This window comes from Leptodactylus fuscus, chromosome 3, assembly GCF_031893055.1.
Source record: "Leptodactylus fuscus isolate aLepFus1 chromosome 3, aLepFus1.hap2, whole genome shotgun sequence".
Taxonomy (NCBI): Eukaryota; Metazoa; Chordata; class Amphibia; order Anura; family Leptodactylidae; genus Leptodactylus; species Leptodactylus fuscus.
Window position 1 is genome coordinate 152890799 of NC_134267.1, and position 15305 is coordinate 152906103.

The following is a 15305-nucleotide window of genomic DNA, read 5'->3' on the forward strand; positions in this document are numbered from 1 at the left end:
GTTTGCCCATAGTTACCTTACTTTGTGATACAGTACGGGTTTTGTACACATAGTTTTGTTTTAGATTGCACAACATAAGTTATCCACAAAGCAATTATTATGTAGTGTCCTTCAGATGTAAGAATTATCCATTCTTTATTATTAATTGGTAAAGCTGTTGTTTATTATAACATGAGAAATGATATTGGGTGGTTTCCACAGAGGCATAATCTATCCCGATGACACCCTTATAATCCAACAATAATACAATCTCAAACACTTGATTGTTTTTAATATCAGATTTCTATCTGCAGGTTTCAATTGCATCCTGTTTTGTCTGGCTCAGATTAGTTTCAGTTTTATAACTTACTGTATTAGGTGTTTGTTGTCACTTTGGTGCATTAGGGATGATCCGGTAATTTGCTAATTGGATTATAAATATTTAGGCGGCTGTATCCATGTGAATACTTTGGCTTATATTTTTTTTTACTATGCTTTATTTAAAAATTTTGAAATTGGTGAAAAAGCAATATTTTGTCATACACACAGATTAAGCTTCAACTGAACTTGCCATTGAATTAATCAATGTTATGGCTGAACAAATGTTTTACCGAAAAAATCGAAAATTCTAAGTATCACTTCTTTTGTTTTACTTCCTGTGGAATACTTATATTAAAAAAAAACCTTCCTAAATGCTGTTTTGAATAGTTTTGAACTTCACGGCCTCCACAGAGATTATCACGTGGCCGCATTCATTTGAATTAATTTATGCTATGTAACACAGTTCTATTGTTGGTCTCTATTAACCCCAATTTCTCTTTTATTCACTAGGTTCACTAACCCCTGGACACGCTAACCAGTCTCCTAGCTATTGGCAATACTAAAAATCATATTCTTTTGAATTTGGCTATTATACATTTATTTATTTATTTTATTCCTGATTGTTTTCTACTTTTCATTTTTCCATATTTTATTTCTCTTCATGTCTCTCTGCTTATCCTTTCTGTGATTTGCCATACTATTTGCTTTATGCACTGCACTTTCTGGTTTCCTCTTATTTCTTCTATTATTATTTGCTGCTTGTATGGCCAGTATAGCAACACCCCCTTCCCTTGTGTTTCTATCATTAGCAAGCATGAGTCGCTATACTATACCTATTATTTCTAACTAACTGTGCACATTATGACGCCCTTCCGATCCGCAATGCCTTATTTCCGCCATTGTGACGGATACTGAGCATGCGCAAATGGACGCCACCGCTATGGGCTTCAATGGGCAGTCTGTTTTTAATCTGCTACTGAAGATACTGATACTGAGCATACACAAGATGGCTGCTGCCACTATGGGTTTCAATGGGCAGTCCTTTATCACACTGTTATGGAGGACACCTATGCACACGCACAAGATGGCCACTGGCATAGTGTTAGGTTATGTGGGCAGACAGGTAGCTTTTGGAGGCATGACCTAATTTTCGGCACCATTTGGCTCTATTTAAAGCACAGAGGGTATATAACACCCTGCACTTCTTCCACAACAGTCACCCGCTATTCTATTAAAAGGGCTCTATCACTGGATTTTAGAAAACATATGCCTGAATAGCCTTTGAAAAGGCTATTCAAGTCCTGCTAATCATTTGTTAAATGACCGTTTTAATTAATTACCTTTTAAACGTATATGTAAATGAGCCCTCCGTGCACTGTGGGCGTTCCAGTGCACCCCTCACGTCATACTCTGTTCACACCCTCCTCTGGTTCATGTATGTAAGTCTCTCCTCCTGGTTTCGATTTACAGGGACAAGCCAACGATTTGCAGGACTTGAATAGCATTTTTAAAGGCTATTCAGGCATATGTTTATCTAAAATAGCGAAAATCCAATGATAGAGCCCCTTTAAGCCGCATTTATAACCTATACAACTTTTTCTTGAGGACCTGTCATCAGTGAGATTGAGGTTTGAGAAGACCGGGTTTGGGGACACTTATACGGATCCTGTTCCATGATTGAAATTTTGCTACAACTATGTTATGTATGTATCTGGATTCCCTGGTAGCTGCAATGACTTTCTGATGCATCCCTTCTTTAAAGAGGACCTGTCATGGTTTGGAGCACAGGCAGTTCTATATACTGCTGGGAAGCCAACAGTGCGCTGAATTCAGCGCACTGTCGGCTTTCACGATCTGTGCCCCGGGTAAAGAGTTTTTGGTCCCGGTACCGTAGCTCACAGTATTCGTCCATAGACGAGTATTATCAGGAGGGGAGAGGGCATTCCTCCCTGATCTCAGAGCACAGCACTATTGGCGCTACTTGTACAGAAGGACGGTCCTGACAGAGTGTCAGAAACGCCCTTCTGACTGTGTAGAGCTATGTTACCGGGATCGCTAGCTCTTCACCCGGGGCACAGATCGGAAAAGCCAACAGTGCGCTGAATTCAGCGCGCTGTTGGCTTTCCAGCAGTATATAGAACTGACTGTGCCTCAAAACATGAAAGGTCCTCTTTAAGTGAGCTTAAGTTGTGTCACCGGATGTATATTATGTTTATCCTGTGCATCCTCTTGCACCAACATAAATAAATATGCGCATATTGTATTGGATAGATGTTCCCTATCAATTACATACAAGAAAGTGACTTAATCCCATACATAGTGTCAGGGTCTGGGGTTTCTAGGTGGGGTGGCATAGACACACAAGTCCAGTTTTTTTAGTCCAAAACAAAGGTAGAGTTTATTTTCACTCAAAAAGGTAGTACAGCAACATAAGGAAACAATACAAAAATAAATATCTGCCCGGCTAGGCTCTAACCAAACATAGAATAGGTTACCTCACCTAGAATAACAGAAATCAAACATCCAGTTGAATCCCTCAGGACACAGCTCCAAAAAATATGACCTCTCTGTTTGCTCTCCATCCAAGCTCTGCCAAAGGTCTGCTGCTGGAGCTGATTTCTTAAGCCTCCTTGATGAGAAGACTCTCAACAGCTGAGTCGCTGTCGGAACATCCCCAAAGTGTGGACTGGAGGGGTTAGAATGACAAGTCCCACTACCAACCTACCTATCATTCCTAAAAATACAGCCCAGTAACTGGAACTTTGAAATAACACTCAGCAGACAAAATTATCTGCGGAGAAACATTCTTTCTGGAGTTTTCTCATCTCCCCCTCCATTACCTGACCAGCCACCGGCTTACAAAAGTCAAAATGATGCATGCCTACATTAAGTCTGATAATACATTTTCTAACATACAAAGTATGTATAAATCATATGTACATTCATTGAATTTCCTTAAGTGTGAAACACCATTGACCCAGGGAACTAGCTAGACCTGGATCAAGACTTATTCAGTTTTGTGTACTTTGAGTTGTTGATTTATATTTATATGTATTTGTTTTTTCTATTTTTTGTATCTTATTTTTGTATATTTGCTTTTTGTAGAGTCTGAAGAAGGTCATTTTGTGACTGAAAACCCTTTTTCTCTATTTGTAATAATACTCTGTAGGGTTTACAATACACTACAACAATGCTTTTGGATATATTTATCTGCAATTACACCAGATTGTGTAGTCCATCTTTAATACTGAATGTATCAATATTATGGCTAAACAAATGTATTACTGAAAAAATTTAAAATTCTAAATATCACCTCTTTTGTTTTACGTCCTGTGAAATACTTATATTTTTTTTTTAAAAAACTTCCTAAATGCTATTTTGAATCGTTTGTGAGGTTAAAAATGGGGTGATAGGGAAATTGGTTTTGGAAATTTCTCAAAAAATTTGGAACATTGCTTAATAGAAGACATTTTAAAACTGATGCAGTGATAAAGCAGAAATATGATAAATAATATTTAATAACTAATTTTAATGATATGCATGCCTGATAGGCAGAAAAAATAACATTTACAAAATTTCTAATTTTTAGAAATTTTTGCCAAATTTCCTAATTTTTCATAAATGAATGAAATGAATGTATGAATTAAAACAAGTTGAAAAAATATACCACTAACATGAAGCACAATGAGCCAAAATAATCTCAAAACCGCTTGGCTAAGTTAAAACATTTCAAAGTTATTATCACATAAGTGATATATGACAGATTTGAAAAAATATGGCTCTTTCGAGAAGTTACAAATTGGCTAAGGGGTTAGCTTGGTCATACATAAAAAAATTAAAATGTAGCAATACATCTGTACACTTAATATATGTTTCTTTTCATTCCATTTTCATCATGCTTTTTTAAGGGAAAGAGTGTATTTTGCCCATTGTTTGCTGGTAGTCAGTATTAAGATATGAATGTGCTCACAGTTAAACTTTAACTAAACATTTGGACAACTTTTGATTTTCTGGCAGTATTTGTGCCATTAATGTTTCAAAAAACAATCTAATACACCACATTTTGATTTTTAATTCAAAATGTTGTGATGATTTTTCCAACAAAATCTGCACCCAAAAAGAATTTCTAAATGCAGTATTTGCCATTTTTTTGGTATATAGCAAAATGTGAGAATTCTTAACTACAATGCACAGAATACACAAAACAAGTACAATGCTAACAGTGGCCAATTGGTACAGTAAGATAGAGGGCTCTGCCCACAAGGGCTTACAATCTATGAGGGTGAGGGGATAGAAACAGTAGGTGAAAGTAAAAGCTGTTCAAGATGGTGATGTGGTGGCAGTAGTGCTATTGGAGGTTGTAATCTCAACCAAAACACCAAGTATAATATGTATATTGGTGTATTTCACAAATCAATTGAATCAACTTAAAATAATTGTGAACTGTTAAAATGTAAACCCTTTTTTTGGATACATAAATAGAAATGAGCGAGTAGTAGATATTCGATAGAATACTACAGTATTCAAAATACTCATACTTGTTCGAATACTACTTGCTATTCGCAGTAAAGATTCGATTCAGAACCAGCATTGATTGGCCGAATGCTATACTGTATAGCATTCGGCAAATCAACGCTGGTACTGCAGCAGTCAGGATGAGCTGGCAGCTTTCGGTTATACGGGAGCTGACTTTTTCTCATAGGAATGCATTGACCAGCATTGATTGGCCGAATACTATACAGTGTACAGCATTTGGCCAATAAACGCTGGTTCTGCCGGAGGCTCATCTGTGATGAGGCGGAGTCTAAGATCGGACCACAATGGAGACTGCTGGTCACAGACGAGCCTCCGGCAGAACCAGGGTTGATTGGCCGAATGCTGTACACTCTATAGCATTCGGCCAATCAACGCTGTTCAATGCATTCCTATGAGAAAAAGTCAGCTCCCGCATAACCACAAGCTGCCAGCTCTCCAGACTAGCAAAGAAGAGCCTGCTGCAGAACCAGCATTGATTGGCCAAATGCTATACACTATATAGCATTTGGCCAATCAATGCTGGTTCTGCAGGATGAGTAAGTTTACATTAGCGCTTGCTTCCCGTCCGGAAGGAGTCCGCAGGAGGACCCCAAAATGGAATATCAGTGAAACTGCAAGCGTTGTGCAGTTAAAGCACACGGATCCGTTATAGTCTATGGGGTCTGTGTACTTTAACTGCACAGTACTCCTCCTAAACACTCTCCTCCTGCTACTCGTGGACTTGGTGACTCTCCTTTAGTCGATTAGTGGTTTCCCCTGAAACAAGCATTTTTTCCCATAGACTGTAATGAGATTCGATATTCAATTGAGTAGTCGAATACTGAGGCTCTACTCAAAATGAATATTGAATCTCGAATATTTCACTACTCGCTCATCTCTATACATAACCCTGTGCTACACTCAAAGTGAATAAATACTAAAACGCTTGTACTGTGTAGTTTCTAAAAGCTTAACTGGGTGATGAAAACCAATACTGTATTTGTTTCATTGTTTCATCGTACTCCCTGTGTAGCCTAGTCTGCACATAACTCAATAGTAGGTAATTGTTACGTAGTGAAGAGAAAAAGCCAATATAGTTCGCTAGCTTATTGTCCCTCCATCACTTGGTAACATATCCAACATTAGCACATGCTGCCTTTGTCATGCCGGCATGACAGAGATTACAAGAAAGACACTATTCCAATAAAGCCATTAAAGTGAAAGTACAGACACTGAGCAACCTTATAGTGTAGTATGATTGTAGAGCCAAATAAGAAGCCTAAAGACCAAATAGCTTCTCATCTGTAATGGTTGTGAAAGGACCAGTGAGGTACAAGACACAGCCCACATCTTGGAGTGCAGGGTCCGGCGTGCCTGTGAGGTTGGAGTTGGCACCACATTACAGGTTTACCCGACGCGGGGCTTGCTCAGATGTTTTAAATGCTGCAAGTCCAGATTTCTCCCATATTCTTTCCAGGTACAGTATAATATCCCAATGTTTACTGGGATAAAGCCATTAAAGTGGCATTTGATTGAGCTAAAAGGACATTCAGATTTATTACCACACTCCACTACCAATGGGATATATTTGCAAAATATTCTCAATTAATACTGGGACATATTACTGCAGGATCAGGATCTCAAGAAATTTTTGGATCTACATTTATCAGTTGGCTATAAAAAGACCAAGACCATTGGTAATAGTTTGGTTTGTAGTCATTTTAGATGTGCTAATGTTAATAAATGTGCTAACAAATTCCCTGGGTTTTTCCTTGTGTCATTTGCACTGCATGTCAAATTTTGCGCAAACATGACAAATTTTTTTTAGATGCTAATGGCAATCAACATAGAATTCTTGACCATATCACACATACTACAGAGGGTGTAATAGATGTCTTACAGTGCCCATACAGCATATACTATGTGGGCAAAACTTGATGACAAATGAAAAAAAGAATTTGTAAGCATATTTTGAGAATTAAAAATGTCAATCAACTGGATGCTGACAATTTTCATAAAAACACTCAATTTCTGACAGTATCTAAATAGGTTGGGGTATTAGTCACCTTGAAACGGATATCCGTGGTAGCGATTTGAACAGCCTCCTATTATAGGAGGAAAGCTGCTAGATATTCAAATTACAGTACGAGTATATCCAGTAAAACTGAACTGCTCGGATTAAATGATACCTATAATTTTGGATGTTACTTATAATAATTACCATCACATACTGTAGATTATATCTGCAACAAATGTATGATACAAATGTCAAAATTATTACGTTTATCAATTTAGGATTCACACAATAGGATCACTAATTCTCCAAAACTAAAATCTGGTTCTTCCATCATTAATAGGAATGTGAACAAATAATTTCTGCATATCATATCTAATACATTGTAAATAATGCATATCAATTCTGTATCAATTCTCTTAAATTTGCCACTGTCAACTCTGATTGAATAATTCAGCTGTTAATTTTAGATGATAAAAGTTTCCAGATTTGTAGAACCGCGCCACCGGAAGAAGCCGGACATTCTAACCAGTGAAACACACGTAAGAGGAACAATCTATTTGGGGATAGTTCACTATAAACCCCGTTATATACCTCTCCTGGTTCCATGTTCACAAATACTGTGCTATATGACATCAATGTACACAATCTGACTGGGATGTGTGCTTAAGGGTATACATGCCCACAACACTTAAAACTATTCCCGATCACACGCACTATGATCAGTATCTATGCTTCCCTATAGTGTGGAGCCTCTGTTCCCTGGCTTAGAAAGCTGGTGTACTCCGATGTTTTGCAATGTATTACAAGACTGACTTCGGGGACTGAATAAGTGTTAGGATTGGGTCCCGCAGACTTCCCATCCAGCGTCCAGCGCCACCTGCGGGCCAATCCAACCCTCGCCCTCGGCGTTGTGCAGTAAGGTGTCTGGAGTCTAAGTCCAGCTTTTGGCCCACTGAGCATGCTCGGACATTTTGGATCCGCTCAGAGGCTAAGTCCCATTTTGGCCATACTGAGCATGATCAGTGACATCATGCCACCGCCCCTGTTGGGCGGGGACTAGTCTTTAAATAGTGTGAGCCGACGCCCGCCTGATGCTCACACTTTGACTATTACTTTGAGACAGGAGGTCAGGGCTAGGGTCCTGTTAATGCCAGGTTGCCAGTTCAGGTATTCTAGTTAGGATTCCTGGGTACTGCGGGTAGGGAACTGAATAGCCTGTTGGTTCTGTCCAGTAATATTGTAGCTCCCAAGCTATTGTGGAGCCCTTTGTGTTTCTGACCAGGGGTGATATTTAACCATTGGCAGCCTAAGTTGCAGCCTATACTCGAGTGCAGTTTCCCAGCAAGTTACTAGTGAACCGTTGTTGCCGCCTGTTCACATTAAAGCTGCACAACCAGACTTGCCCAATGAAGTCAACTGGTGTAAACCTCATTGCTGTCGTTTCACACCAGAACTGCATAAACACCACTGCCGGTGCAGTTAACTGGTGGTTAGCCTTTCAGGCACATGGCCACCCCTTTCCCCTGGGGCCTGTGGACCTCACTGCAGTGTCTGCAGTCCAGCGGTTCTGTCATTGTTAAAATATTATTTTCATATATATATAGACAGAACCGTAACAATAAGCCACCGGAAAACCTGGGTTTTCTCCAGCGTTTCTCCACAGGCTGTCTTCAGTGTGTCTCTGTGTGGTTGAGCATCGGGAGTATACACTCCTGGTGGCTTTGGTTTGGGATAACATAGAATTTGAAAACTATAAAACTATATAGAAGTCTATGGAGTGGGGAGGCAAAGCTGAGCGCAAAAAAAGGAAAACAAACACATACTTAGGGAATGCACTAAAACCAGATGGCAATGGCACCAATGGTAAGTTTTATATCTTATCCAAAGTGTTTCACTCACATTAATACTGTTTAGTTATGCTGTAGTGCTTTACTCCATGATGTCTTTACTTATGAGGGTTAGTAGAATCCTCTCAAATCTGTGTCTGCATTACATAAAAGACAAAGCAGCTAGCCTTCTCCCACTAGCTCACGAAAAGTGAGAATCGAGGCCTGCAGAGGAGAGAACTAATAACATGAATAATAAATGCAGAAAGTCATGTGATAGTCCGATACAGTGATACTCCTAATGTACACACATGGCAGCTTATCCTGAAAGTCACCTGAAAGCTGAGGCACACTTTAAACCTGGCAACTTGGTTCTACGGTTTGTTCAAGGGATCAAAACACTAAGGTGTAACCTAGCATTTAACCCAATTATATGTTCATAGCAGCTTTATGAAGGCTATCTAATTCTAAGAAACATGGCTGGGATGTAATTCAATCAGTATAATAAAATTAGTAAGTGATGCTATGACTAAGGGCATTTGTATATATGAAACCTGCTTTGCCCTTACTCTGTGGGGTGTGTTGTAATACAAATGCTCTGCACTGGGATCCATTACGCAGTAGTTTTTAGCAGTATTTCTTATGTTTAGTAGACAGTGACTTTGTTTCTTCTTCTATGTGAGAGAAGACGCTGAGTTGGTCTCTTCCTCCCTGAGCAAGAAGGGGAGAGTTAGTTAATTCTTCCAGCTAGGAGAGTGTGGATGAGAGTCTGGGTAGACTGATCTGGTTAGGTTGGCCCAAGCCAATTCAAGGACAGTCCCAGTGTTGAACTGCAGTTCAACATTGAGTTCAAGACATGTCTCTAACGCAGTGGTGAACCTAGCCTCTCTGCTGCCTGAGCTGAGGCAGACGATCAAAACATCTTTTGATCTTCCCACACTTCCCATCTCTTCCCTTTGGACCGCCATGACCACTTCTTTCAGCTGTGACTTGACTCTGTAAAGTTTGAAACACAGACATCTTTGACTCACTAGAGGTGCGGCGCTGCTGTAAGGTTATAGGTTGGACACCTATCATCTTCCAACCTCAACTACTGTGTTTCTATGTTATTATGAATAGAGATCGGTGACTTGGTTTGTAACGACCCAGGTTCGTCGCACATGTTCCAAATTGTTTGTTTTTGAGCAAATGGCAATTCACTTCGGATGCACAAAAATGGCCACACTATGAGAAAATAGCCACTGCTATGTTTCACCAGGAAATACAGAGCAGGCAATGCCATGTGTGCAGTAACTCACTCATCATGTGATCAACATCTGACAGTCTCTCAGCCAATAGACAGTGGTATGTGGAACTTACAGTACTGATGACATCAGTGGCGTAACTAGGAATGGCGGGGCCCCGTGGCGAACTTTTGACATGGGGCCCCCAACCGACACCGATGTCGAAGACCTTGACCGGCCTCCTCCTCCGCACTCTATTATACCCCATAGTGTCCCCTGCACACAGTATTATCCCCCATAGTGTCCCCTGCACACAGTATTATGCCCCATAGTGGCCCTTGCACACAGTATTATCCCCCATAGTGTCCCCTGCACACAGTATTATGCCCCATAGTGGCCCTTGCACACAGTATTATCCCCCATAGTGGCCCCAGTACAGAGTATTATGTCCCTTAGTGGCCCTTGCACACAGTATTATCCCCCATAGTGGCCCCTGCACACAGTATTATGTCCCTTACTGGCCCCCTGCACACAGTATTATCCCCCATAGTGTCCCCTGCACACAGTATTATGCCCCATAGTGGCCCCAGTACAGAGTATTATGTCCCTTAGTGGCCTCTGCACACAGTATTATCCCCCATAGTGGCCCCTGCACACAGTATTACGTCCCTTACTGGCCCCCTGCACACAGTATCATCCCCCATAATAATCGGAGACCCGGGGGAATAAAAACATAAAAAAATACTGTTTCTTACCTGTCCCCAGCTCCTACGCTGTCTTCTCCGCTGCCGTCCTTCTGAAATGACGTCAGACGTCACATGACCCAGGACGCAGGCCGGGTTCATGTGACGTCAGAGACATCAGGAAGGAGGCCTGGCAGGATCATGGAGAGGTAAGTAACAGTGTTTGTTACTTTCCCTTACCTCTCCCGGGCCTCCGATCATTATACTCGGGGGTCTGCAAAGACCCCTGAGTATAATGATAGTATTTATGGGGCCCGCGGTGTCACTTACCGATCCCGGCCCAGCCAGGATCGGCAAGTGAATAGGGCCCGTAATGGCCTATTAAAAAAAAAAAAAAAACGCAGTGGTAGCAGCTGTCACCGGGCCCCTAATGGTCCGGGCCCTGTGGCAGCCGCCTCTGCTGCCTCTACGGTAGTTACGCCCCTGGATCATGACATACAGTGGCTTGAAAAAGTATTCATACCTATTGAACGTTTTCACATTTTATCACCTTACAACCACAACCACAAACTTAAATTGAGATTGAGATTTTAAGTGATAGACCAACACAAAGTAGTAGATAATTATGAAGTGGAATGAAAATGATACATGGTTTTCAAAATTTTAATCAAACAAAAATCTGAAAAGTGTGACGTGTAAAAGTATTCATCCACTGTACTCTGATACCCCTAAATAAAATCCAGTGCAATCAGTTGGTGGTCTGCAAGTTTAACTCCTACCTAGAATACCTAGATGTCATTATTTTTCTAAGGAAGCTGTCTCTCTTTGATGCCTATGTGGGCCTCTCCTTGTAAATGTCCATGTGGGGAAAAGTTCATGCCACCCTCAATACGTGGTACATAAAATCTGGACAGTGGACAATACATTAGCTGTTATGGCCCACTGGGTCAATGTTTTGAGCATCAGAGGCCATAGTCTAGACACACTACCGGGTGCTTTTTAGTACTGACATCATTTGACAGGTGTGCAGCAGTTACGGTTTCAACACCAGGCAGCACCCATCCACCTCCTCTAGTTACTACACAATGGACCATTTCCCACTCAATCTTCACCAGAGCAAGTCATTGGTTACTATTCCCCTTCCTCATTTCATGGTTGTAAGATGAAGTGCACATTGAGTGGCACTTCTGATAGTGCGCTCCAAATTTTCCTTGAAATTATTTCAAGTGCCATTCAGTAACACTAACACAAGTTGGTGCTGCATAGTAGCAGGAAACCAGATACAATGAACCTTCCTTAACCCCTTCCCGACATGCGCCGTAATAGTATGGCGCATGTCGGGTCTGTAACTATGGCGACCGCCATAGCCGCCGGGTGTCTACTGCTTTAAGCAGTAGACAACCGGCTCTAATGCCTCCGATCGGTCCCCGGACCGATCGGAGGCATTAACCCCTCCGGCGCCGCGGTCAAAGGCCCCGGAGGCGCCATTTTCCCGGCGGCACATGGGCGCCGCCATTTTGGCCGGGATCGCTGGCTCCTGGAGCATGCTCCCCGGCTGACGTCCCGTTGCCATGACAGCCGGGAGCCTTGTACAGGCTCCCAGGCTTGTCTGCAAATCCTCTCTTTTGCAGGCTGGTCTATGCAGCCTGCAAAAGAAAGGATGCTTTTTTGCAATGCATTGCAATGCATTAGCATTGTAATGCATTGCATTAGTGATCAGACCCCCTAGGGTTCAACACCCCTAGGGGGTATAATAAATGCAAAAAAAAAAGTTTAAAAAAATATAAAAAAATATAAAAAGAATTAAAAGTTCAAATCACCCCCCTTTCCCTAGAACACATATAAAAGTAGTTAAAAACTGTGAAACATATACATGTTAGGTATCCCTGCGTCCAAAATCGCACGCTCTACAAATCTATAAAAATATTTTTCCTGTTCGGTAAACGCCGTAGCGGGAAAAATAGTCGAAAGTGCCAAACCGCCATTTTTTCACTGTTTTGATTCTGATAAAAATTTGAATAAAAAGTGATCAAAGCAATAACATTTCCCGAAAATGGTAGAACTAAAAAGTACACCTGGCCCCGCAAAAAAAGACGCCCTATGCATCCCCGTACACTTACGTATAAAAAAGTTACGGCCGTTGGTATATGGCGACTTTTAGAAAAAAAAATTTTAACACAGTTTTGGAATTTTTTTTAGGGGTCAAAATGTAAATAAAACCATATAAATTTGGTGTCCCTGGAACCGTACCGAAACACAGAATATAGGGGACATGTCATTTTGGCTGCACAGTGAACGCCGTAAAACCAAAGCCCGTAAGAAAGTCGCAGAAATGCATTTTTTCTTCAAATCCACCCCATTCTGAATTTTTTTTCCTGCTTCCCAGTACATTATATAGAATAATTAATGGTAGCATCATGAAGAAAAATTTGTCCCGCAAAAATTAAGACCTCATATGGCTCTGGGAGCGGAGAAATAAAAAAGTTATGGGGTTTAGAAGGAGGGGAGTCAAAAACGAAAAACGAAAATCAAAAAATGCCATCGGCGGGAAGGGGTTAAAGTATAGCGTCCCATAGTAACCCCTCCACACAGTATAATGTCATACTGTGGCCCCTCCACACAGTATCATGTCCCACATAGCCACAAATTGTTTGTCAAATTAACAAGCCAGTTGCAGAAGTTCAATAGCCAGAGGTCCCACAAATTGGCAAATTTTTGTATATGCCATTGCTTTTTTCAATATAACCACTTTCTATAGGGAAAAAAGGCACTTGTCTTTGTCAAAACTAGTTAATTTTTGGATTGTTTTAACGTTTTACAGTGTCTAACTGTACAACACATTTATGAAGCAGAAAATAATGAATATGACACAGATTTTCTTGTGCAAAGTAGACCAAGTTTATTATGGTTTTAATTGGTTGAACTTATGCCATAAATTCCTGTCATTTGCCAGCTATCTGTCTCTTCAGTAAGGGAGAAATGATTTGTGTCTGCTTATTTTGCTATGGTTAGCATTGATCATGGCATCTAAAGGGTTAAATCATTGGGATTGGAAATATTTTCAATACCAGATGTTATAACAAATTGTCAACCATAACTGCTTACACCTTCTGGGTAGCATTCATTTGCCATTTTAAGGTTGTGGTTGTCTCTGCAGTTTATTCCTTTATATTTAACCCTTTGTAATTTTATCTAAACTGCAGTAACATTATAAATTTTTATCATTTACAATCTTACATTATGACAAAGTTAAGTGTACCATTTTGCAAAAGCATGTCTGTGGACCCCCAAAAAGATCGCTACAACAGCAGTTACACACAGAGATCGCGGACCCCATTGACTATAATGGAGGTTGCTGTGGGTTAACCGTTTTACAGATATGATCCCAGCCTTACCTAGGAAATCATGACAAGTCATATATTCTTAGCTTATATATATAAACAGTAGTTACTGTCCATTCAGTGCATATAACCATCTTAACAGAACAAAGTATACAGATAAGTTACATAACTTAGGTACTTTATTTACATAATACTCACTTAAAGTCTATGAATCTATGATGGCCTCCAACATTGAAAAATCAGACATAATATGACAATAAACCTTTCAAGAAAATACTTGACATCAGTGGCTACAAGACTTCCAACAACATTTGGGTTTTTGCGATTTTTATAATTCTGGTAGAGTTTAACAACCAAGATTGCAAAAATAAATTTCTTAAAATATTGCACAGATGAATATTTCAACCATAGCTGTCAGTCTCATAGACACTGGATCACTCTTCTAGCTTTGTAATATGTTCCAGAGGTTTCCACGTTTATTTATCCATAAGTTTGTACTTATTTTTCTAGGTTCAGCTTTGACCATAAATATCTCATGACGTGACAAATGACAAGATCATCTCATCATTGTCCTCAGTTTTCTTCTCCTCTTTATTTGTACTATCTATAACGAGTGTAATATGGTACTGTTTTATATCTTCTGGAAATTTGATGTATATTTTTTCTTTTCTTTCAGTCTGAAACTTCCTGTAAAACCCAGTACTAACATTTACTATATAATAAATAATACCATATACTAAAGCTGAATTATTCATTTAAAGAATGACCCTCTTAGTTACTAAGATTTTTGCTTCTTGTACATCTTTATCTAAACATCATTTTGAAATGTCGGGTTGGAATATGCTTTAGAATCTCCATTGGCCATCTCATTCTTGGCATAAACTGTAGCATCAATGGGTGGCCACTGGTTGTCCTCTTCTAAAATTGCCCTTAACTTTTTATAGTTGCTACTAGGTTTTAACTTGAGGCATCTCTTTAAAGCCAACCAGAGAGCTCTGTTGTCCAGAATGAATTCCTAAAGGAAAGAAGAAAAATAATAATGTAAATTCCCTATTTTACAGTAGAAGCTTATTTCTATTATCCACAGGCAATGAAAGTTATTTCTTACTTTACTTTTTATTGATATTTGAAAATCTACTGCATTGTAAAATTGTTATGACTTTTATTGCATTTATTTATCATATAACTTACTAGTTATATAATTCATACTGAATGGAGAGACACAAATCATGTCTAGTAACAGGCCTTCTAACTTATCTTACAGCCTTCACCACATGCCCCTTTGCTCTCTTTGTTGCCCTTTTTAGCCTTGTATATACAGAATTTGGGTGCATTTGTATCATTGCACTCCATATGACAGATCAAAATAAACAAAACTATAGCTATAAAAACATATTCAT

At 39.8% G+C, this 15305-nt stretch overlaps 1 protein-coding gene across 1 annotated transcript in view; it reads right to left on the reverse strand.

Annotated features, from left to right (window-relative positions):
* Positions 1-14677: 14677 nt before the first annotated feature.
* Positions 14678-15305, reverse strand: part of LOC142197905 (putative cation-transporting ATPase 13A4) — a 74410-nt gene continuing 73782 nt past the window's right edge. Inside the window, exon 30 of the mRNA XM_075268583.1 lies at positions 14678-14920. Within this exon, the coding sequence (XP_075124684.1) occupies positions 14714-14920 (207 nt within the window). The 3' untranslated portion in view covers positions 14678-14713. The remainder of the gene's footprint in view (positions 14921-15305) is intronic.